Genomic DNA, 26766 nt, shown 5'->3' with positions numbered 1-26766 from the left:
ACTGGTAAAAAATCTGGGAATAAAGGCTACTGATATTTGATTTTATTCCAGGCCTATGTATAGTAGTCCCTGAACATTCACACGTTGGATTACAATTGAATTGGCATTCGGCTGTACACAGCGCCGCAAGGAGTCAATGGTCTGTTCTATTTAATCGTACCGTATACTGGCAGCAATTTCCTGTTTCATGTCAAAGACTGCTGCGTTGTCACTACAGCTGCTTTCAAAACAGTGGCACATTAGAAACAATTAAATTTTAGTCTGCGTTGTGACAAAAATCACAGTAAATATTGTTCTGCTTTTTCTTCAAAGTAAACTTCCTATGCCTGGAAATGTCACCACCTGTGCCACAGTGGATTTGTGTGGCCTTACACCAGTGTCTGCTCTCGAGGGTCGGTGTTGACAAAACAAGGTCTAGCTTAAATTTATCATGTAGCATACATCAAAGGGGGCACAACAAGAGCAATGTGTGCTGTTGGAATACACCTTACCTTTATGTCTTGCCAGGTATCGCCCAAGAAGGATAATGGAACAAAGCGTCACAAACACCACCACCGCCACAATGCCTCCTATTAGCGCATGGTCAGGTCCAACCTGGCTAGCCAACGTATTTGGATCTAGAGAGAAAGAAAAGTAGATGGTGATGAAATATGTTTCCCATTGAATGCAAACTTCTGGCAAATTATTTGAAATGTGAAAACTGCGAGCGCTGCAAAGAGTGAATGTCCCTCCACCTGATACTGCCCATCAGCCTAAATAGGGTTATCACGTGACTCCATGTCATCAGGTGCACGCCAAATACCAAACACCTGGCCTTTCATTTCTCCACTAATTGCATCTTGAAATTGCACTATCTTGGGTCCCTGCAATCGATTGGATTTTGGTAAAGCTAAATTAAAAACAGAGACCAGGACTGGAGCACAGTGTCATCAGAGATTTGGAGGCACATCGTATGCCTGAACATTAAAAAAAGAACCTCTTGAAATTGTACTGAACATCCCAAGAAGGGGAAGGAATGAGAATGCGCATACTTTAAGGAGAAGAGGCTAGCAATGAATGGGGCGGCAAGGCCTGCGTCTGCATGCTTTTAATACAGACAGGCTGTCGATTTATGGTAGGCTGTTGGAATGCAAAAGCATTGTGATTGGTTGATGTCTACATCAAATTGACTTTCAAAGTGTCTGGTCTAAGAGTGATTTCATAATCTTTCTTTTGCGAAAAGCTCTCCTCTCTAACAACTAAATAACAAACCCGTGCCACACAGAAATAGAGTTGTCATAATTGTGTGGCTACTTTTCATTCAGACCCGGTGAAGGGCGCTCAGCCAATCAGATGGCTGGAACAGCAGGCGAGAATACACAATCCCGGCACACTGTCCAGCAACCCGAATCCCTTCCCCGGGTGGTGCTTTGTTTTTTCCTTTTTCTTCCTTGCAGGGAGGCAACAGGAAACCTCTCCTTGTTGCCTGTCGCACCCTCCACTTAGCTGTGGGACCACAGCATTGCACTCCAGTCCCGGAGCTCCTCCCATCCGACCACCACCATAGATATGGAAAGGGGACTTAGACCCTTTTCCATTTGGCGGCAGGTATCTTTTTTTGGGGTTGATTTTTCATCTGGAGATTGGCTGCGTGCAGCTGATCTCCCAATGAAAAATTGTGAAAGCCATACGCACTTTGGACGAACCCCGGGGTTCAAATGGTTTTGATGCCCTTCCTATCGTGCAGACATGGCCTTTAACGGCCCTTAGCCCGAGCTGAGGCCTGCCTTAGCTCAGCTTGTCATGCAGTTAAAGGCCATATCCGCCTTCCTGCTAGGGAATGAAAGCCATAGTGATTCTCAAGGAGATTTTCCCTCTGAAAAACGTTTTTGTAAATCAGGAGCTATGCGATCCCCTGTTACATGTACTGTCTGTGTTACTTATGTTGTCCCCTTTGCCCTGGGGCTTTGGTCAAAAACTCCAGTTGAACCAGCCATCCTTTATGATACTAAAAGTAACAAGGGATATGAACCCTTTGCAAACATGACATTTAATAAGGATGTTGGATATCCTTGTCGCTCATTGGACTAGACTTTGAAATGGAAGGGTGTTCATGTTTCACCCAATTCATTTTACATATAGAAACGAGGCCAGCACTATTCATAAGAACATAACCCATCAACAGAGAGCTTGGCATTCGATCGCATCAGCAGAACATTGTCTGCATAATACATAATTTATACTGCTCCATCGCAGTGGGACTCCCTTTTATATTCGCGTCCTGTCATTTCCCTCGTATTGCAAAAGAAATGAAAAAAGAAACGAGGAGATAAAATATAGCCGTGCCAGGGCTGTCTGCTGACAGCTGAGCCTGGCCCTCTTCGGGTAAGAGAAATGCATCCTGCTTCCCTGCGATCGGCGGTCACGCGCACGCGTTAGCACTTGAAGTGCAGCAGTTATCGGATTAGCGGGAGAGTGATTAAAGCGTAAGAGACTGGAGCATAAATCTGCAGTTTCCATTTCCTGGCTGCATGCAGAAGCATGAGGCTATTGTCAGGTTTGCATTCGCAGAGCTGTGCATTCAGGAGTCGAGGATGCGGCCGCCGCGCCAGAATGTGGCTGTGCACACAAGTGCTCTCGGAGACGAGAGGTGCTTCAGTCAGAACAGTCAGGGACCGATTTCTTTAAATGAATGGGAGATGCCGAGGGTCTTGTCTGTTGAGAGTCTAAGCGTTACCAATTATGAGAGAAAAGCAGAGAAATTCAGACACTGCGTCTACACACTGCATGCCTAAGCAGAGCACATTGTGAAACGCACAGGGTTTCCTCAAGATAATGTTTTATTAAAATAAAACAACAAAACAAGTAACCTTTATTCTGCACACAGCACTACATTTCTCATTTTTAAAAGTGATACATTGTTTATATAATATTTCATATTTGTATCCATTGTATGATCTTACACGAGCATCCAAAGGCAACTTCATTGACCTACTTTTTGCAAACGGCTCAGTATAGTTTGTGTGCATGTCGCGGAGAATGGTTGCCCGAGGTTCCTCCTGTTGCTTCTATCCAACTTTCGAATGCAGAAAGGAGTGTATAGTATAAGGGGGATTACTGCGTTGTTGGTCGCACCACCTTTCTAGTGTGAAATATTCTGAAGAGCAACGCATTTACAAAACTGTGGGAGTCTGTCTACCGAGAACAGACATGGCCAAATGAACTGTTTTCTGAGATGATTCCTACTCAGAAGGGTCTACAAGGACGTTTGAGCTCACTGTACAATTCATAGAGGAGAACAATGCATTTGATATCAGTTTGGTCCAGCCCACAAGGAGAGACACGCGCACCACCCCTGGTTCAAAATGTGTGTAAGTGTTGATACTGGGGAATGCCGCAGGGCACCCAGGCAAGACGGGGTAATGGCTGTACCATGACAGCAGGCCCAAGGTGGGGGGGCGCAGGCCTGCTCGGGCCAACGCCCCCCACGCAGTGCAAAACTTTCCCAGAGACACGCTGTCTCGGGGACAGAAAGAACAGACGGGCAAGGTGTGATTTCACACCTTGCTCGTCCGCAACACAAAGGGGTAGGAGAAGCCACCCAAAACAAACGGCAGGAAGCTCTGCCAGAGCAAACGGTGCCCCATCCCTTAAGGGGGTGGGGGACTCAGACAGTCGGCGCCGTGCCAGCCTGGAGGCTGGGTTACAGCTCCCAAGAAAACACCTACGTGCATATAAGGACAGCGCTGGTGGACAAGACACCAGCAGTTTTGTGGACCCTACACGGGGACCCAAAACACAAAGGGAAGTGCACTGTGTCCTCAGTGCCTTCCAAAACTCATTTTTCCTGAACTACCTCCCACCGCAGAAATAAGGAGAAGAAAAGAAGGGACGAGAAATCAGGTCACTGCACTGTGACCAGAAACACAAGTCGTGGGACAACGAAGGCGGCACGGGTCGGAGGGGAGAACCTCAGGACCCGGCACCCAAAAGGGTATATGATATGATATGCAAGTATTGTTAATGTTACCATTAACCATATCTGTACCAATAAAAAACCACAGCCTTTTTATTGCCAACAACAGCACAATGTGTGGTGTAACTAATTCCTGGAGGGGGCGGGGGGACACCGGCCAGCTGCACACACAGGGAGTGGCAAACAGGTACAACAAGGCTAAGCTGCCTGCATATGGATAAAGCAGTTACTACAAAGTGTGTCCCAGTCTCCATACTATCTACATGTACTCGCTTTCAATGAGTCAACTTGCTCCAAGGCACATGGCAGAACTACGCCATGATTGTAGTCAACAGATTTAGTAACTCTTTTTGTATGGATTATATTCACATGATATGATATGATATTTTATTTGTATTGCGCTCGTACACACGTGTTTCAGAGCGCGACATTCTCCTACGCCTAATTGATACTGCCAATAACACTTTTCACACATTTTGCTAATTTGTTTCCATCCCTTTTGTTGTTCTGTGCTCGCCTTGAGACCACAAAGTAATTTACTTACTGCTGTGGGTGCCATCATTCCAATAATGAACAGAAGCATAGCCAACGCATAGCAAAAGCAAAGACAGCTTTCTTTTTCTATTGTTGTATATATTTTTGAACTCTCAATTATTAGCAACTGTTATCTTACAATAGCTAGGCAGACTGACCAAAATGTAATGGAATTAGTATAAATTATGATAAATAAATTCTTCAAACCATGAAGGTTGATGACTGGATGGTTATGAATAAATCTTAACCCTCCAGACCATAGATTTTTATTTCAATACTTTAAAAAGAAATTGACTCGCCCGCAATGTGGCAAGATACAAAACTCCATTAACATGAAACTTAAAAAATGTATTACATGGCAATGCATCTCTATCTTACATTTACAGGTGCGTTCTCTAGTTTGCTTTGAAGGATTCTTCATAATTGCTCTGTTTATATATGGCACTTTCTTGAATTGGTTCCTGCACTAGCCACTGCAGGAGACCATTTCCTTTGCAATTACTGGACTGATTGCTCTCCCTGGCCCCGAACCCTTGGTGATGCTTGAGAAAGCGGAAGTATTATTGATGATAACAGGACCGCGATTGTTTGGCGAGTCATAATGGAGATCACATCACATTCTTAACAAGCATATACTCATTTGGTGCATCATTTGCTGCACATGAAGTCCTCCACTGCCCCTCCTGATGTACATTTGGTTTCTAAGTGTAGTGTTTTATTGAAACAGGCTATTTTGTTTATCACCCTAAGATAAGTGAATGCCTCTAAGGTGCTTTCCTCCTTTTTCCATTCTTCAGCTACATAAATATCTATATTTATGATTCGTCTATCAGCATTTAGGAGGTGTGCCTATACTCTGTCTCTAAAATATATTTATCTGTTAGGTTTCTGGAATAGCATGCAATGCTACTGACAAGATATTATGTTTTGTATTATTATTATTATTATTATTATTATTATTATTATTATTATTATTATTATTCATAATCAATTTGCAGTGACACCCAAACAAACCCCTGTTTTACTCTCCAAATCTCTGTTTTGTGCACATTCTAACATTAATACAGAAGGCTGGTTCTCTTCCGTAAATCTAATTTTGCAGAGACACAAAGAAATGGTGATTAATGTCACAGTGACAGTTGTAGCTTACCAATACCTCTTAATTATTAATTTGATGTCCTTCAACCACGAAACTACTGCAGTCGACATGTAGACCAGTCAGGAAGGACACGAGGTCCAGTGACGATCATTCACGGGAGAGGTTTGCCATGCTCAATCGTCCCCTCTCTCAGAATAAGCTTGTTTAACCACTCATCTGCCTGTTCCCTCCCTCTCACAAGGAATCCATCACCTTCCACCTCATCTACAAACCACCACAAAGGGGCGATTCTCGCATTGCCGACATCTCCAATTTACACTCCTCTGACAAATTAGCACTCACTAAAAATGTCTTTCTCTGAAATTTAAACATTCCTGCGACTCATACTGACAACCACACCCGAAGTGCGCATTTTGCACTGACGGGATCCATGGAGTTTAAGCAAATTTTCCTCTCCTAGACATACAACAAATGCAACACCCCAGATTTAGTCTTTATATCATCACCCCTCACCTGTGTAAACTCTATCCCACTCAACTGGTCTGACCTCACAATTATCCCACTGTTTATCACTCACTCGACAACGGCCCACAAAGGTTTAGACTGAATGCCCCCTTACTCAGTGACTCCAAATCAAAACCTTGCAGACTTCCCCATGACCCAGAATGTCTTGATCCCCCTAGATATTATTTAACAATTCTCAAACTGGTAGACACTAATGCCCTCCTAAGATACAGCAATGATAAGATGAAACCATCCGTCCATTGTTACACCCCTGAGCTCAACTCCAACACATGTTCAATAAGAGATGTAGAGAGATGGTGGTGCAAAAACTGTAACCCTGAAGATCTTAACAACCTCAAATCTCTTTGCCCCAACCACAGGATTGTGATTCCTGAGGCAAAGGCTGCTCACTACTCCACTACCATTGTGGTAGCATCTAACATGAACAGAGGCCTCTTCGAAGTAGTAAAGCATTGTACCAAACCCTCACCCATCCCTGAGGTGCCAGAAACTCAGCAGAAATGCAATGGACAAAATCTAACAGATCATTGAATTAACCTCCCACAACATTAGCTATCCCTGCACCCCATCACGCACAAGGTCCCTCTGGATTGAGTTCTCTCCTCGCTCTCTCCACCAAGCCTCTTAAAACACATGCATCCCTCAAACGTACCTCCTACTCTGACAATATCATCCCTGATTCCATCATTAAACAATTAATGGGCTCAATACTCAACAGACACCTCAGGATCATTATTGCCTACCCCACCGAAGGATCATTCCCGGACACCCTCAAGAAAACTCTCATACGACTTAGACCCACATGAACTGCCCAACTACTGGCCCATTAAGAATCTCCCATTTATTAGCAAAATATTGGAAAAAATGTGTTGCTATATAACTACACACCAGAATAAAACAACTACAACTGCTAAATGACTATCAGTTGGGGTTGTGCCCCAAGTGTAGAATCCAGCCAGCCACCATCCAGGTTGTGGATGATACCCTTCATATCATGGATAAGGGCGACTCATCCCTCCTTCACCTCTCATCTGCATTCAACATCATAGACCACTGCATCCTCCTCTCCCTTCTCAGTGACAGGATGGGATTCTCCGGCACTGTCCTGAATTGGTTTACCACCTACCTCTCTGGCAGAAAACTACACCGTCCAGGTGAACACCTTGTGTTTTAACTAACAGTCTTCCACAGATGCCCCCAATGCTCCATCCTCTCACTGATCCTTTTTAACCTTTAAAGGGACCCTTTAGGCACACTACTCAAAGATAGCAAAATAGGCAACCACCAATATGCTGATGATGCTCAGTTTTACATTAGATCAAAAGGCCCATACAACATCAGTTGTCTCCACAATTTCCTAACCATCATACAGTCCTGTTTGCTGACTGTCTACCTCAAATATAACCCCTGTAAGTCTGAATTTGCCTTCATCATTCTCCCACCAAACATCATGTTCAACAATGGCTCTATGCTATGCGACTAGAAGGATTTGATCCGCAACTCTCAGATTCAGTAACATTCTTACGCTTCACCATTTCCAGCGGTCTACCATTCCAGAAACACAAAGACTGCACTTATCATCTCCAAAACAAGCACACATAGTGGACTAGCATAAATTGGGGTTAAGCTCCACATATCTGGCTCACACACTCCTCGTGCAGCAAATCAAACAATGCTCAATTCACCATTCATCCGCAAAGAGAGGAGCCACAACCAATTCTTCTCTAGTCACACAACCACCCTTGGAACTCGATCCTGATATCAGCACAGAATGCCTCACACAATTCTGCAATTTTGCAAATCTCTTAAAACGTGTCTTTTTAAACAACATCTGACCAAGGACTTTTCCCAATAGATACACAGACATCTACACAGATCTCAACTCAAAGTGCTGCATGACTGTTAAAAGATGCCAAATGCTGGCTGACCACACACTCTACAGTGTTCCACTGCTCTGGTGCTAGGTCTGCAATTTAAATAATAAAATACAAATACATGTTTCTTTATAGTTTGTTTCCATGTTCCCATTTTTCATAAAATGCTGCCACAACACAACTAGAAATGTACTGGCAGACAGAAAATGGGTCTTTCTATGTTCACTGAGAAACCTTTCGTGCTTGCCATCTTGCCTCCCCCTCTACTCCCACTAACCTCTCCCTCCCTCTCTTACAAGCCATTAGCACCAGGGGCTAGTTTGCAGAAAATGTTCACTGGTGCAAGTGCAACTTTGCATGGAATTCGCACTAAGGCAGCGGTTGCCCTAGTGCAAAAAACGTTGGGACCATATTAGAAATCCGATGCTCCAAGACAAGTGCAATCTTGCATGGTATTAGCAAAAGGGCAGAGTGTACCGTAGTGCAAACAACTATTCTTTCAATGCATCTTTGCACCAAGGAAAAGTTTGCCCTAATGTTAAAATGAAATGTTTTTAGCACTTGGGCAAACTGTGCCCTCGTGCAAAACCCTGGTGCAAAAAAACATTTTAAGTATATGGTTTTTGCAGTAGGATAACTTTCACCCTAGTGCTAATACCAGGCATCATTGCACTTGTTTTTTGCACTAGTGCATAGTTTGTCTTAGTGCTAATACTGTGAAAAAGTGCCTGTGCCCCAGTACACAGTTTCTGTAATCTGGATGCCCCCACAATGCAGAAGGCATGCTATATAAAACCACTTTACATTATAGTACATTAAATACAATAATTCACAGACATCGTATGTGTCTTTTATTTAAAGTGTTCTTTTGTCTGTACTCATACAAGCAGATGCATCCCTCTTAAGCGGTCCACCCACAGACAATGCAAAAACATATTTTGAACAAGGTCTTTTACACAGGAAAAATAAAATGTTACGTTGGTACATAGTGTACAAGGGGCAAATATACAGAGCATAGTACAAACACCTTCATAAAGGACACGGGGGAAACGGACTTGCAAAAAAAGAACAAATGGCTTTGTCTGTATTCCAATAGAACAAAATAAAAAAGGAGGCCATTTTCACAAAGACGACTCCAAATGCAAGCTCATACAGGCAAGGGCCATTAATAAGAATTAGCACATGCAGATTGTTATTGACCTCCTTTCGGCCAATCAGAATGTTTATAGTGCAATCATTAACTACTGGTACTGACTGCATTCTGAACAATCTGTCTTCAGAAGCAGACAGGGAAACCAGATTGCAATTTACAGGCAAGATATTTTTCAAGAAGACCCCTTCTCTCTGGCAAGACTTTTTTTTTAGTGCAGCATGATATTTAATGCCCAAAAGAGAAAGCTAAAACATTTGAAAATGTGTTCACTTTCAAAACCATTTACTTTTACAGTACACCTAGTGCATGGTCATTCTAAACCTGTTCCAGTTCAACCAAGTTGCAATTCAAATGCTTATCTTATGTAGTCAACCATTTTACTTAAAAATATCAATAAAACCACATTTTATTTACTAACTCAATTTATCTATTTACTTTAAACACTCTTAAAATAACATTTTTGACTTCATAATTAGAACTCCAAAACATGCATTGCTACTACTAGTAGCGTGATAGACCTTGCCACTACTGCAAAACATTGCAGTGAACCCACATGCACTGAGCATTAGAAATCGTGTGGATGCAGAGGTTCCACCCTTCACTGATGTGAGCTCAGTTGCTCACTGCATTCTCAAGTGCCATTCGAGGATGCATGTTGGTTGGCGCATGCAGATCGCTTGCACCGGCAACAGATCATTCTACTCTTTTCAATTCTTTACTGTCAATAAAGGACAACATGTGAGGAAAACAATCCAACACAGAGCGCCATCTTTGTTTCCCTAATTGATTTTTTTTTTAATAGTTGGGGTCCTTGCATCACGCTGATATCATTTGGTCAAATGAACACTTTAACTGATATTTTAGCAAGCACAATGGCTGCAATATTTGGTAAGTAGCATGGGCCTTCTTTAGGTTTGACTGCATCTGTGATTATCAATGCTATAAAGACAGTTTTATTTTAATTGCATCATTAAAACTTCTGTAGCCAAATTCTATTCTTTTATTACATAGCTACACTTACTGACACATGTGCTACATATCCGTGGCACAGAATGCTATTCATGAGTAAAAATGTACTGTCTCTCAAAAATATTTCTGCCTTTATTTTTAAATTAAAAGATATAGCCTGGTCTGTTCGCTAGTACTCAGAGCGGGTATGGGACTGTGTTATGGTAGCATTGCCACAGAAAAACAAACAAAAAAACCTTTTGAGTGGGCGAAGTGTTTGAAAAGAAGTAGTTGAACTATGTTCCCTGCTCGCCTCCCATGCTCCTCACGCTCCTCATCACCACGCCTCCTGCACCACACAATACAAACCCCATAACTGTGTCCCTTCTTTGCTCCATTTCGCTTCCACCACTGTGGAAAGGCTGCAAGCAACACAGTGAAAGAAAATGCAAAATGCATTTTAAACAACCCCATTACCTTGATTCATTGTTTCCCACAGCATGCAGCTCTATGTACCCTCCCTTTCTAAACACCCAGCATTCGCTCCTCTTACGGAAATGCTAAAGATTAAAGCCAACCCTCCCACCTACCCAGTAACTGCATGTACAGCTGTGCCTGCAGTATTTTCACATTAAGTTGCTTAAATGCAAAAGACAAAGGGGGTCATTACAAGTGAGGCGGTAAGGGGTTAACGGCGCAGGTAAAGGTGCCGGAGCCGTCAACCCCTTACTGCCTCATTACGAGTCTGCTCGCGGGAACCCGCTAAGGATGCTTGGTTTTACCAGGCGCGCTAAGCGGGTCCCGCGAGCAGACCAGGGTGCTAACAATGAGCCCGTTATTAATGGGCCCGTTGTTAGCACCCTCACCATTCCCAATGAGCCCTATGGGGGCTCGAATGGGAATGTGGAAGGGTCCATCGAATGAGGAATTACCAAGTCCACCAAGGTTGGAATGGCCCAGTAATTCCTCATTTGAGGAACCACCTCCAAACTTGTAATGACCCTCAAAGTCTGATTACTGCAGGAGCCAGGGCTACGATGGGGCTTGGGAAGGAGTCTTAGTCCCAACCAGGCCATTGAGAAAATAACAGCAAGCTGGACGTTCTATGATAGCTCACCGGAATGTGAGGTGGAGCTGATCCAGCAATTTCCATGTTCGAATCCTCAACATGGCGAAAGCAAAAAACAAGTGGGCCTGCTGTTTAAGGGATGTCGTTCCTATGACAGTGTGACCATCGACACAGTGCACTGAAGTGCAATTTTGTACTTCATGCTACACTTCACTTTTAAAGCAAAACCATTCCGTAACGGTTCCTTTTTAAAATACAATTACAAGAGCAGTAAAACTTAATTTAAAAAAGTAGAAGAGCACTGGTCGCAACCGGTGTCCAGTCAAAGGATCAACTGAAAAGGATCGAATGACAAAGGGGTCGGGTCAAAAGGACCGAAAACCAAAGGGTCGATTTTTTTTTTGTAAATGTATATTTTTTTGGGGGATTTCTTATAGGTACAAAAAGTGTTTTTTACACCAAAAAAGAGGGTTTGGAGGGGGGACCCTCCAAAAAATAAAAAAAAAATAAAAAAAGAATGACCCTTTTTTTCTGTCCTTTTGACTCGACCCTTAAGTCATTCGATCCTTTTCATTCGAACCTTTGACCTATAACCGTCCCAACCGCTCACGCCCACTTCAACCACTCCCTTTTGTAGTTATTTGAGTTTATTATCATGGTGTCACTTCCACAGCTTGTCATGAATAATCACAGCCACATATTTTGCAAAGTAAAACGAACCATGTATGCACAGAATACCACACAAGTGCTCTGTGTGCCATGGTGAGACATATTTTACAGTGGCATGTGCAGAAGGTGACTTTGTTGTTTTCCAAAGTACCAGCCATACAACAACTGTAATATTACCATGTTAATGTCTGGACCCTGTTAGCAATCGTTGCAAGGGCAGATATACACCCCTTTCATACATAACAGACCAGATGCTTGGAATCAGAGGTGTTGCTAGTGGGGTTTCTTAGGGGGCTATAGCCCTGGGTACCTTGTTGGTAGCCCCAGCTAAAAGCTCCTGGGATACAAGCAAAAGGCCAGCTAGCCCCGAGTCCCGACAGTCCCAACATTAGTGTCGCCCCGTATCATTTCCAGACGTAGCAACATCCCAGCTTGGAATCATTATGCAGGTAGATGTAAATTCCCTCTGCCAGACCTGCCCGACAAATATACAGCGCCAGAATCTTGGACAAAGGAGATTTTTCGCTAATACAAAAAAGTGATATGTATTAATGCCCTACAAAACTATTACACATGTGTTAATGTCACTGTGTTCGCACCACAGTGTTTTTCGCATGCTTTCTAGTACAGTATTTCAACCACACAGGCTTTTGTAGGCTTTAAACGATAGCCGTGCTCAGGTCTTTTCATCGTCACATTAAGATGGTATGTTTTTTGCAAAGCTGAAATTGTGATCATTTGTAAATCACTTGCTGGCATGCATTACTGGTAAATGTTTGCATATCATCATATGCCTCTGGGTTGCGCTCATGTCTGTTCAATAGGCGATATCCACAAGGCATGTGTAAACATCAGAGGGAAACTCACAGATCCTTTCTGTGGATGTGCATACGACATGTGCTTCATGAATTTATGTCCCGGCCCTTTCCTGTTTAGCTCCTTTACGTTTTTCATAATCTATGCATCGAGAAGCTTTCTGGAGAAACACAGTTCGGCCACCAGAACACACCCTCTTGTACCAACTATTCCTAAGGTGATGGTGTTTTTCTGGTCGTGTCTCTGAATGATTTTGGCGGGGTCAGTGAACAGTGACCGGTATCTGTCTCTTCAATTAGACTGACCAGCATTTCCAAACACAAGTAAATTGGCATTTATACAATATCACGTGTAAATTCAAAGAACATCATCTCTTGTCTAACAATGCCAATTTCATTTGCATCCTGTTTAGACGTTTGGAGGTTATTGGTAAGTCGACAGAATAGACACAAGTCAGCATAACACATGTATTATTTCCCGAGCGACTCTCTTATTCCTCGAGACTGGCGATCAGTTTCACTTAAACATCAAACCCTGGCCCTGTTCATTTACATCACTGAAAGGCAACCTAATGCTGCCATTGAACCAAGGTAAAGTCTAAATATCAATTTCTGCAGCGGCTCTTTGTATTTATTTCAAATTTACAAGGTCACTTTGAAACGTTGCATGTGTATATTGAAAATCTCACATCTCCTTAGCGGTAAATGGCTAACCCATTAATTTAGACAACATATGCGCCCGCTCTGCCGATCATCGGACCCTGTCTGCATGTATAAGATGAAAAAACAGATACACCGCATCCCTATTAAGAGCCAAGGCATGCGGCTGATAGATGATGTTGTCAAAGTCCTGCAGTACACAAGATAAGGCCAGCATTATATGCAGAGGAACGCGTTTCCAAGTGTCACTTTTACTCAAATTATAGCCAGAACGAAGGGAAAACAACTGTTTTTCTAAGATATGTGTACAGAGAATTCCCGTTCTGTTTATTTTCAGTTTATGTTCTTGACACTAAATATAAGCATTGCATGTATTCACCATGGGTGTGACATTAATACAACAATGATTTGAAAGTGCAAAGTGTGATCCACACTTAATTTGATAATTGTTTGCTGATTCTATACCAATATTTCTCTGATATTGAAGAGACTGAGAAAAGAACTGACTTGGTAGGGAAAGTGAGACTTAAATCGAGTGGAAATATAAATAAGACGGCATCAAAGTCAATTAAGTGCATTATAAGCTAAACAAAACAATGATGAAGCAGGCTTCTACTTAAGGGAACATCATGTTCTGACCCCAATTAATTCATGGCAAGTCATTTCATAGGTTTGACCCTTGAGGGAAATACTGACATCTTCAAACTTGCTACTGTGCACAAAATCTTCTGCATACTTGTCATCTGCTCACACCAGGGTCGGACTTGGGCATACAATTGTCTGGGACGCCAATGAAAAATTGGCCCCTACTTGTAAATGGCAATTCATTCCTTTTATGACAGACTGTTTGAATGGTACCCAAGGGGGATTTTTTTTGGATCAAATAGTATGCCAATTCAGCAATTTAAAGAATATTTATTCAGCAACAATGGTCAAAACAACTAGCCACATAGTGAAGTAACTCATCAAACTGGCCCACATTAGCTATAAAATTGGCCCACTTTGAACCAAAAAATTGGCTCACACTAGCCTTTTGCTTTTTGGTTTTGGCCATGGGCCTATTGCCATATAGGCCACTCCTAGCATGGCTCACACAATTCTGGACTCTTATTACAGAAACGTTCCACCAGTAGCAGTACAATTAGCCCTAAGGCAGAAAATACCCTCATGAACAAGGAAATATGCATATAATAGTGAGGTGGCAAAAAGAAAAGGGAACATCGAGCTGAAATACGTAGAATTAGCCGAAGCAATCTAACGGACAACACAGAATTTCTGAGGCTGACAAAGCAGAGATATAAGAACTGGTTGAAATCGACCAAAATTTGGAGAGCGCAGTGTGATGCAGAAAAGATGCTGGCTGCGATTACAACTGCCAATGCCCGCTCTCTTTGGGAAATAATAAAGAAAGGAGATGATCTACAACGTGCTTTAACCAACAAACAAGTATCTAAAGAAAACTGGGTGAATCACTGCACTGCACTCTTTAAGGAGGAGAGGACTATAACACCATCTAACAAAAAGCCGAATTTGAAACTGTGGGCCATTGATATAGACCTAGTGGATATATCATTAAGACTTACTCAACTGAGCTCCTCAAGAGCAACCGGCCCGGACGGCATATCGAATAAGATGTTAAAAGAAAATAAGTAGGAGTGGGTGGATTTCATTCTGATCCTCTTTCAACAGATCTTGCGAGAGAGAGCAATACCTACATCTTGGAAAGAAGTGCTGATAGTTCAAATTTTCAAAAAGGGGGACCGTACGAACCCCAGGAACTACAGACCAATATATTTGTTGGACTCTATTGGTAAAAGCTTTTCATCTATCCTGTTCAGAGATTTAAAGAAGTGGGCATTGAGCACCAGCATTTTGGACAAACGCCAGACGGCCTTCATGAAGGGGGTGGGCACCTCCCTCAATCTGTTCCTATAAAATCTACTGAAAGCCCGGGCCTTGGAGACAAAGGGGAATGTATACCTGGGCTTTATAGACCTCGAGCAAGCGTTCGACACAGTGAACAGAGAGCGACTGTGGACCAAACTAAAAAAATGGAATTGCCCATAAGACCTTTTAGAAGCAATCCAAGAATTGTATGCAAACACAACAATTCTGATGATTGTCTCGAAAGGGGGAGACACCACAGAAAAGATCTTGACTACAAAGGGCATTAAACAGGGTTGTGCCTTAGCCCCCTTTGTATTTGTTCAATATATGGCGGACATGCAAATCTCACAGGAAAATATAAGAGCCTTCCCACCAAAATTGGAATGAGCAGAACTTCCATGGGTCTGTATGCGGACCATGTCGTCTTTATCGATCAGACGGCAATAGGGCTCCAGAGGAGAATCAAGGAATTAAAAAAATACCTGGATTAAAACAAAATGAAAATCAACATCGAAAAATCCATGATTCTTATAATGCAAAGAACAATGGGTAGAAGGAAGAAAATCCCTTTTACCTGGACGATTGAAAATCAGGCCCTAAAAACTGTGGATACCACGCTTTATCTGGGAGTCAGGTAAACAAAAACAGTAATGAACAAGCTCAACTGAATTTCCTTAAGGAAAGACTTGTCAAATTAACAAATCAAGGGAGATCATTGCACCAGAGATATGGCGTATATTCTATGATACCGATCATAACATTCTGGAAACAAAAGGTAACACCTATTCTTAAATTTACCATGGGAAGCGTGGGGAAAATTCGAGGGGTATTTCTGGAGGAAAATGTTAAGATTACCGAATTGTCTGAAAATGGCAACAATCAGGCACAAATTGAGGTTGCAATCCATGGCCTCAATAGTACTCTGGAAAACAATCTCCCTATTCCAGAAATGTATCCTGGAAAAATCATCAATCCCATTTGAAATGCTGGTAGCTCACTCAAACATCGAGGACAAATTCCTCGGAGCATGGAAGCAAAAATGTCTTGACTAACTCCAGCACAATAACATCAACCTAGAAATGTTCAAAACAAATCCTGAAAAGGCGAAGAGATGCCTAAAAGAAATAGACTGGCTAGAAACAGACACATTAAAGGCTGAGAGTGGATACTGTCTTAACATTGTATGGTGTGTAAAAAACTTTCAATCAGGGTGAGAGATCCTCAGACAAAGGTTTTTTACACACAGTTACCCTCCTGGGCATATCAGGACTCTGCCAGGCGCCCTTTATATTGTCTTTAACATTGTATGGGAAAGGAAAGCTCTGAATCATCTCCCATCATATATTACAAAATGTCCATCTCCTCACTACAGAGATCTGTTGATGCGATGTCGACTGAACCTATTACCATCAAAGGAAGTGACATTTCTAAGAAAAAAGATAAGTGAACAAGAGACTCACTGCCGCTTTTGTAAAAATGGGGAAAGGATGGAATCCACAAGGCATTTGGCGTTATCATGTCCGAAACGTCAAAACTTAAGAAGAAAATATTTGAAGGATATACCCATACGAATGGAGCACAGTACAGAAGACGAGTGGTGGGAACGCTTAATGACGGTCGATAAAATCGGCCAGACTCTAGATGTACTTATGCTAGTGGAACGGATATACATAGAAATAAGAAAAGATGACAAAGATGATGACCCGACCTCTAAGGTGGAGGAGGAAGGAGGAATTTAAAGGACTCTCAGAAGGACTCTATACTGTACTGTTCTCCTCCTTGTAGATGTAAAGGATCATTACATGTAACATTTGTTATAGGTTGACAATTTGATTAACCAATAAAACAATATTTAAAAAAATACCCTAATGAAAACATATTCGTTCAATACAGTTTTGCATCAGGCAATGCTTGCCCTAGTTGTAGTAATTTAATCTGGTCCAAAACTGCATTGGAAGAAACATGTTTTTGCACTTAGGCAATGTTTTCCTTCGTCCTAAATGCACTTCCACCAGTGTAAAGGTTCAGCAATAGCACCTGTTGTTAAGCACTAAATGTCCAAAGGACCTTTCACATGGCATATAGGTAAAATTAAGGCCTTGCAATAATGTGCTAATGCTCAGTTTTCCTACCACATCCCTCCCTGAGTGTAACTCAACTTTACTAGGGAAGGGTCTCAGGTATGTGTTCCCTCTGTACAACCTTCCCACCACTTATAATGAATCCTTTTGTAGGGCATTCATAGATCACTCTGATCTCCTTAATACTCTCTTTCTTCTTTGGATTCACAATGGAGCCCTAGTCTGTAATGATTCCTACCTGAAACCTCCACAATTATCAGTCTCAAGGAGCAACAACACGTATCCACTCACTCCTCTAACTGTGTTCCACAAGGCTCTGTTATGGGTCTGCTCCTCATTACACTCTACACCTCTGCACTTGGGGCACTAATCTCCAACTTTGTGTTCTCTTACCAACTCTTCGCGGATGACATTCAAATTTTCTTCTCTTTTCCTCAAGTCTCCTCTGATCTCTCTATCAACATTTCCTGTGTCTCTCTGCCATTCAATTCTGGGCAGCTTTGCAAACTCGTTATGTAAAACTCTACGCAAACAGAGGTACTCTTCTTCCCTGCTAAATGTTCTCATTCATCTCTTCCGCTGCCTATTCAGTTCCCGCCTGACACTTTCCCCTGCTCTTCTTCAGATAGAAACATTTGCAACATCTATGACTCTTATCACACCTTCTCATTTTCAAAACTGCAACAGCAGCTCGCCTAAAACTCCTAAATAATAGAAAAATCAGACAGCTCCTTCCTTTCAACACCACCAAGCATCTCTGACCAACTCTTGACTTCTCTAAACTGGTTTTCTGTGGCAGCATCATCTTTGGTCTCCCCAACTATGCTTTCTGGCCTCTCGACAAGATCATTAACTTAGCTAACAGGACTATCTTTGAACTCCCTCTCTTAACATCTACTTCCTCTTACCATCACAAGGCTGGGTGGCTGGCTTTGCAAAACAGGGCCAGATTTAAATGTCTTCTCCTGTTTCACAAATCCATCCACGGTAAAGCACCACTGTATCTATCCTCCTCTTTCCAAGTCTACACACCATCTTGTAATCTCTGCTCTGCCTCCTCAACTACCTTTTTGGCAACTCTCCCTTTGTGCCCTTCCTCTCGCTTCTGCTCTTTTCTCTTCTTGCTCCACTTGCATGTAATTCTCTTCTCCCATACATCTGGGAAACAGGCCACAAAAATGTGATAAAATCCTACCTCCTCACCTGCAAGTTACCCTCTTAACCAACATCTTATCTGCCTTCTAACTAACATTTCCCCTCATCTCTAACCTGCCTCTGTCCCTCACTTCCTCTGCCTCCACTTTAGCACTTCATCCATCATGGTCACATTGCCAGCACAACTGTCCATAACGCCTGCTTGTATGCACAATGTCCTTAATCTCTGTATGTCCACAGATGTTTTGGCCCCATTGACTGTTCCATGTACTCCCCTCCACAACATGGTCAGAATATCCATCTCACTCACCCCATTGTAAGAACTTACTGCTTCCCATCAAATCTGAGTTCTTTTCTGTTGTACGTTCTTTTGTAATCAAAAGAACATTGTTCTCCCTGTACATACATAAATAAATAAATAGAACAGATCACAACATACAAATGGGTAATTCCTGATCAATGTCTACACTCCAATGACCGGATTAGAATTCTTCACAAACAGCAGGGCTCGGAAACTAAAATGCAGATGTAGAAGCCACCCAGGGAGGGCCAGATCCAGCTCAACTCCAGTGGTCGTGCTCTGGGAGAATGCATATCTGACACTTGTCACATCCAGCACTTAGCTTTGGATAAAGTATAAAGTTGCACAACATTTGCCAAACAGTCCAGCCCTCGGACTGCATGCAATGTCCATTTTGAAGAAGGGCATTTCGTGTGGATCGTAATATTCACAGTATAAGATTAGCACATTTCATAAGACGCTCTATAACAAGTAGGCTGTGTGAATTTGCTTGATACTTTCTATGGAAGGAGAGATGGGCTTAAGCAAAACCACTGAATGACAAATTATTATAAACATAGAGAATGATTACACAAACTTAAAAGTGATGAAAGCTCATCAACTTTGAACATCTCCCACATGCTTCTTAAGATCCATAAATTTCAAACAACCCAAAAAGTCCACATATGACATGGCAATGGCCCACCGACTTTAAACATAGTTGTCTGTTCTCGTATGGCCTCCAAGGAAGTTGTGTGGCCAAGGAAGTAGAGACAAAATGTTGGAAATCCAAGGGAGATACAGTGTATTCAAATGGAAAGGCATGAGAAATCTTGAATTTGTTTATTCATGCGGTTTGGATTGAGGGGAAAGTGTCATCAGTACCCCACTCCAGTAGTATGCTTGGGCAGGCCTTTCAAAAACCCTGGTCCTACCACCTTGCACAACCCAGGAAATGACAAAAAGGCTTCAAGGAAATGAATCAAGTGTTTATATCTTGTGTACTGCAAAGGAGAGACATATAGGGAGTGTGAAACTATACATCATAGAATGGACATACAAAGTGTGGCCAATTCTGCTCTGTAAATGGCAATGCATTGGAAGTAACTACCAATATCTGGTCTATTTTCCAAACAAACAAGTAAAACAATACTACAAATCGGCCGAAAAACCAGAAATGAAACAATTGAATGCTACTCCTTGATCTACCTCCAACGTTATAAGACATAATGTAGAGTTAACTCCCAGAAGTGTATGGTGTGATATTGTGATTTCTAAAGCAAACTACCATCCGATGACACCACCACAGTGATATCCATAGTGAAAAAGGCATAGCCCTCCTTCTGATTGGAAGGAGGGAATGACCACAAATTGCGGTGAATGGAGGAAAAGTTGTCAAGAAGGGTGAACAATATCCTTATATCTCCAAAATTATAGACCTTATACCAAATGCTATATACCTACAACTTTAAAGAATACAACACTGATGAAGAAATAATGAGATGAGACAGATGCTGTAGCAATGACCAGTTGGTTTCCAAAATGAATAATTTGCATCTGGGGTATAAACGTTTTATGAATATTTTAATGTGTGTTTAGTTCTATGATGGACTATAAAAGTAGGCCTACAGAGAAGGAGCACAAGCAAAAGCGATCATAAAGTAAAAGTGTGTTTTAGCATGAAAGAGTGAATGGAGAGAGAGACCAGAACAGAAAGAATGACCTGAACTGATGCCCATCAGATAGTATCCACAGGGACTGTGGTTGGGGCTATACAAATAAGTTATTTTAGCACTGAACTTTAATAATATGCACAGAGAGTAAGCATACACCAAAGAAGAATATATGTTTGTGACTCCAAAGTTCTCCTTTTTAAGGCAAGCTTAGCTTTCTATATATGTATTACCCTAATTCCAACAATTCACAAAACATGTGAGTGCATTTCTAATGTACATTGTGGAAACATTCCTTCCAAACAGGTGCATCATTTTATGGGGGAGACGGGTGTTGCCCCCGCCCCAACTTTAGTTGCACACCATTTTGTCCCCCTCATTTGGCAAATGCCCCTTTTCTTTAGATGTCATACCCCCCTACATTTTCAGAAACGTTATTACACTGCCTTCAATCCACAAAACCTAGCCTATATTTCAAACAGTTAACATTGAACATCCACGTGATTTATGGCAGTGCTCAAGGAAGTAAGTATTCCCAAAAGGCAACATTTTGTCTTGGTAGAACACATCCTCAAACTACAGACTGACTTTTAGCATAACGCTTTCTGGAACCAAACTATGCCAAACCTTAAAGATCTCAAGGGAAGAAGATTTGAAAAAGTACAACTTCATACGGGACAAGCCATTTTTCTGAGGTGAAGAATTTAACAACACCCTGCAAATATAAAGCAAACAAATCAACCCTCCCAGGGTCTTAGCAATCTCAGTTGTTGCATTAATTGGCCTAAGTAATTCACAATACACCTACAAAGAGAAACATTCAATCACACCTACTGAAGAGAAACACTCAAATATTTAAATGTTGTTAACCTGTGCACAGAAATACAAGAAATCAATTCACGATCAAAGTGAAAGCACTATTCCAAAAATCTAATATTTTATTGATGTTTTACAATATTTCTGTTTCAAAATATCAGTGAAGCAAAGATTCAAGACGATAAGGCAAGGAAACATTTGAAGGGAAGGTGGAGTGGCAAGAACATTTGAGGACGAGCATGTTGAGGGTGATCATTTTTCAAGTAGATCACTGTCGATTCGGAGAGAGGCAAACACAAAGTCATTCAGATACTGTGTCATGTTGTGGGGTAGTGTAACTCTTATTTAGGTTAAAATAAATATTTTACAGTCCTGATGATATATTTCCTAAAGCAAGGATTTTATTGTGGCTTCATTTCATCCATTGTGTCTGGGTTACATTCTTGGATAATTTTCCAGTTTATTGCACATTTCACTGTAATGACTGCTAGGGATTTTCCGCTGTGTGCCTCTCTTTTGAATTTTTAAGGTGTCAACAACTTATTTCCTGATCAAATGAGGTTATTAGGGCTTGACGACGTCTCTGATGTGCTTGTGTGACTTGCTTTGGAGGATTAAGCAAGTCACACATAGAACTTTATACAGGATTCTGAATTCAAAAGGGTGCCACTGAAAGGCCTTGAGGCCCTGAGTAAAGGGGTCCAACATAGTGAAGCCAAATATTATTCTGCAAGCTCGGGTTTTGGATGGGTCTTGTTTTGTGGGTTTAGTATTTGTCCATGTCTATGTATGTACAGTTGCAGTATTCACATTTTGATAGACCAGAGTTCTCCTCCTAATATCTATTTTCTGTGACACCTCTAGGTATAATGTGAACTTTCACAACATGTACAGTTTTAAATAGGCAATGTGAGAAACCTTTTATATCTGGGGGTGGTTGTTAAACCAGAGTCAAAGGTAATTGACTCTTTATAACAGACAGGAGCATCACACTGCACACTGTGTGTTCAAGAACAGTTGGACAATAGTTTGGGGTGAACCAGCATGAGGGATTCATCTAAAGCTCGCCCCTAGTAATAACAGCCATGTCAATGTCATACTGATATGTCACTCTCCTGAGGACATGCCCAAATTTAATGATGAAGTAATCCACTTACTGAGATTATTGAATAAACTCAACAGTTCAACCTTACTCTTGGGTGATTTCAATCAATGGCGAGGCAACGCCACACACAAAGAGGCGCTGCTCATGAGGAAAAAAATGCATAGTATTGACGTCACAGTGTATAATAATCAGCCAACCAATATTAAAGGGAATATTCTGGATTGGGTAGCATCTCAGAATATCAAAATAGCTACTGAACCATGCCTTTGGTCAGACCATTCTTTTGTCGAGCTTGAGATCCAGCTTCCTGAAAGGCTGCCTCGCCGACTCAATAAACCAAATAAAGTCATCAGCAGGAACCTCAATAAAGTACAACCAAAGGATCAAATTGATTGTTTAAATGTTCTTATGAATTCCACCACTGACTTCAATGCTTTGGCTGCCTCTTATAGAACGTATCTTGGGTAGCTCCCATGAAGCTTAAATCTTTGAGAGGCAGGCTCAATTACAATAGCTGGTTTACACCAGTGCTAGAAAGTTTGAAAAAAGAGGCAGGCATAGCATATTGCTCAAGTCCAAATCTAACCTAAATATAATAACATGGACGTCTTTGGAAACAAACATATACACTGGTAATCTTTAAGACAAGAAAAGCATCCTTCAATAACCAAATATAAAATGCAGGAAATAATAGCATAAAACTCTTTGAAGTATGCAAACAATTAGAGAGGCAAACTGTGCAACCTAAGTCCTTCACCTCCACCAGCAAAGACTGTATTAGAGTTTAGCAGGCCTTTGCAGAGAAAGTTAGCTTGGCCCATAAAAAATTGCAAGTAGCTTTGGCTCAGGTGTACAATCTAACCCACTGGAAATTATTGACAGCTGTATACAGTCAAAATCTAAATTCAAAATCGTTGACCGAGATAGAGAGGGTGATACTATTCCATCTAAACTTGTTTTAGGAAATGCACACGTTTGCCACCTTCCTTACGCTAGCTTTGCCTATAATACTGTCCCAGACACCATTACAGAGGTTGTTGTAACGCCCCTCTTTAAAAAGCATGTTCGAACCCCAAAGGCGCTGCAATTTTGAGACTGCCCAGTTTCAGGACATCTAGAATTCTGCCCTTTCCTTCACCCAAGACAATCTGGATTTAGGCCGAACCATGGCACATAAAGTGCCCTATAGGACCTGCAAACCCAAATGCTAGGCATCATGGACAAAAGTAAAATCGGCAGCGTTTGATCTCTTATATAACAAGCGCATTCTGGAATCATTACTAACTATGGGAGGCTGATCTGGGAATGCAGTTGGTTGGATTTCTTCCTTCCTAAATAACATGAAATACACAGTTCAATGGAGAAATGCTGTGTCTGACCAAGCCATACTGACTTGTGGAGTTCCTCAAGGTGCATGTTTATCGCCAGCTCTTTTCAATGTGTATATCTAACTTATATGCAGATCAAATAACCTGGATGGGAGTGCAATTCACTAACTATACTGATGACACCCAGCTATTGGTCGAGCCGAGCGGTAACTATGCCAACAATGTGAATAGACTATCTTCCATCTACGATTCTGTCAGTCATTGGAGGGCGGCCCACTGGATGTGTTTGAACAGTTTGAAAACTGAACAGATGATCTTTGGCTCAACACAGGCTTGAGCTAAGCTGGACCCCAGATATTTGATATATTTGAGCTTCAATATCGAGGATAGCAGTATTTCAGTCATGAACAAGGTGGACACATTGGGTGTTTATGTTGAGTCTTTCTTGGGTGCTGAAGCACATGCTAAAGGTATTGCTAGACGGTCACAATACCACCTGAGACTGTTAAAACAGATCAAACCGTTTGACTCGAGTAACAACTTTGAAACCTTAGCAAGCCCAATAATCATGCACATAATTGATTATAGCAATGCACGTTTGAGTGGAACCAGTAAAAGCAGTGTTTAAAGGCTTCCGGTGGTACAGAATGCAGTTGTCATGATTGTTAAGAAAATCCTCAGTGTAGAACATGTCTCTAGGAAAGATCTGCACTGGACGGCAGTGACTGTCAGAATACAGTTCAAAGTAAACGCTAAGGGCCTGTAAGGATATTTGGCATGTTACAGCACAGAGTACAGCACTACTGCACAAGTAGCATTTTTTTTGCAGCTAAGGATATTTGGCATGTTACAGCACAGAGTACAGCACTACTGCACAAGTAGCATTTTTTTTTTGCAGCACCACCACAAGGGTGTGGTGCATTGCTATATGGGTTAGCAGATTAACAAGGAAAGACAGGCTATTCAGTCAAAAAACGATTTTAACAGATAAGATGCAAAGCTATTTTTACAGTTAAAAGCACACGTGTTCATTTAAAAATGCACACTATTTTTCACCTGAAATGCCTATATTGCTAGAGACACATTTGAAAATTAACAGCTAACCTATTAACAATTAACCTGACTAATAAAACCTTATTTTAATATAACCCACTAATAAAATGTGTTCTCTACTGCAGAATTAGGCATACTTTGAAAACCAGTTAAATGAGTGTGCAGATTTTTTTTTTCCTCCCTTCTCTGCCTGATTATCCGTGTTGTTGTGCACAGTAACTGCAGGAGGAAGGAAGTCAGATTTGCAACAATTGCAAATGTATAAGCGAAGCTATTGTTAAAGAGTAGGAGGATGAGAGATGATGGATTTCATTGGGACACGTCATAAAGAGGGCTGAGAGGAAAGTTTTAGTGGGCAGTAGCAGGGAAAAAGACAGGCAGACATCTTTCTGCACTACGGGGGAGAAGACCTGGCTGTGGGGGTGTCCTGCTGCAGTCGAGACTGGGGAAAGCTGAAAGAATTACCTTTCCACTGGCAGAGGCAGTCCTATCTGAAAAAGCTGAGAATTCCAGGCAATGACCCCGGCTTGAGAAGGCAAGCGTTCCTTTTTGTTGGAGTTAAGCCAAGAGAGCCACATTCATAGAGAGAAGCCTCTGAACAGATAAGGTAATTACCTAACTGGGGGAGCTGTGTGTGTGCACGAAAGTATGCAGTCAGTGTAGAAAAATGAAAGTCCCGTGCGTGTCTTAATCAAGTGCTAATGTTGCAATTTAAGTTCTGTTCTCCGCCACTATAATTGCAGTGTGTCATTGAAAATGCTTTGATTGTTCCATTTTATTGCTGTAAAGAATGAGATCATGTCTAAATGCAACTTTTATAATACAGAAAATATTTGAAAACAGACGGGTGGTTTATTGTCTATTTACCATTACAATGCCAATGATGTGGGGAGATTTTTAAACAGTGCAATGGTCATTTTAAGACAGATGTGTGTATGTCAGAATCAGTATGAATAATTGTGAGTGACTGTAGTATAACTTGTTGGAGGTACATGAGCCAACGGGAAGAGAGACTCTCTGAACATAGCTCCCTACCGTAAATAAGGTAGTGGAAATTACCACAAGACTACCACATATAGCTCTCTGTCGTAAATAAGTCAGTGAGTTTGCCCATGGTGGCGCACCAACACTATCACTGGAAATTGTGGTATCTCTAGAATGCAGGTCTGAGGTCTCTCTAGTGATCACACGAAAAATCTAAGCGAAGATAAGGGATTCTGGACATTGGGGCCACAAATAAAACAAGGGAATTATGCTCACCAAAATACCACCAACCACGTATACCAAATATGCAGGTCTGGGTGCTGAAATAATGCATGTCCATTGTATTATTGTTGCACATGGCCAAATCTGAATACAAAGAGTGATTATTGCTAAGTTATTTTTCGGCGGTAATAAAATACCGTCAGGCCCCAAATCTCCACAAAATACCCTACATATTTATGGTGCGTTGCAGGCCGGGAAAGTGATCATAGAGTACCTACTGGGCGTGGCAAGCGTGTCTCACACTGCCATTTGCACATTAAAGGGAACCCATTTTATAATAGCAGTGTGCCACTAAAAACGAATTTCAGAATGTCACAAAGGGAAACCACATTCTCAGATCTAGTGCAATATTTAGAGGCAAAGTTATTTGCACATGGGAATTGGTCTTCGAACAGTACCTTAGAATGGAGTAACCGCATTCAGGGTGAGGTGCAGAAAGAAAAACTAGACAATATTTTTGCAGAAGGCAGCATAATTCAGGTCTGCCTTACAAGATTATTGAATGCAGCCGATAAAAGTGCAGAGAAAGACTGTTTAATACGGCTATGCGGCAAAATATGGTTTATTTTAAACAAGTCCCTGCGAATGCAAGAGAATGATACTCAGCTAATTAACAGGTTAAAGACTGAATTAGATGGGGCAAATAAAAATCAGGAAATGTTGAGAGCAGAATTGGATGTATGCCAAAAAGACATGCAATTAAAATGCAGAGACTTTGATACTCAGTTATCCAAAAGCAAGAAACAATTTGAAGATAGTGAGCAAGAATTGACACGCTTAAAAGCCTTAGTGGATCACATTAGGCAGGATAAAGATGAGGT

At 41.5% G+C, this 26766-nt stretch overlaps 1 protein-coding gene across 2 annotated transcripts in view; it reads right to left on the bottom strand.

Moving 5' to 3' along the window:
• CADM2 (cell adhesion molecule 2) overlaps positions 1–26766 on the bottom strand; it is a 2048893-nt gene that overhangs the window by 27577 nt on the left and 1994550 nt on the right. For both annotated transcript variants that reach the window (XM_069636448.1, XM_069636450.1), the window contains one exon: positions 492–617. In XM_069636448.1, coding sequence (XP_069492549.1) covers positions 492–617 — 126 coding nt within the window. The remainder of the gene's footprint in view (positions 1–491; positions 618–26766) is intronic.

Source organism: Ambystoma mexicanum, chromosome 7p (assembly GCF_040938575.1).
Source record: "Ambystoma mexicanum isolate Mex_15411 chromosome 7p, UKY_AmexF1_1, whole genome shotgun sequence".
Taxonomy (NCBI): Eukaryota; Metazoa; Chordata; class Amphibia; order Caudata; family Ambystomatidae; genus Ambystoma; species Ambystoma mexicanum.
Note: the sequence above shows the minus strand (reverse complement) of the source record. Positions and strands in the feature narration are given on the sequence as shown.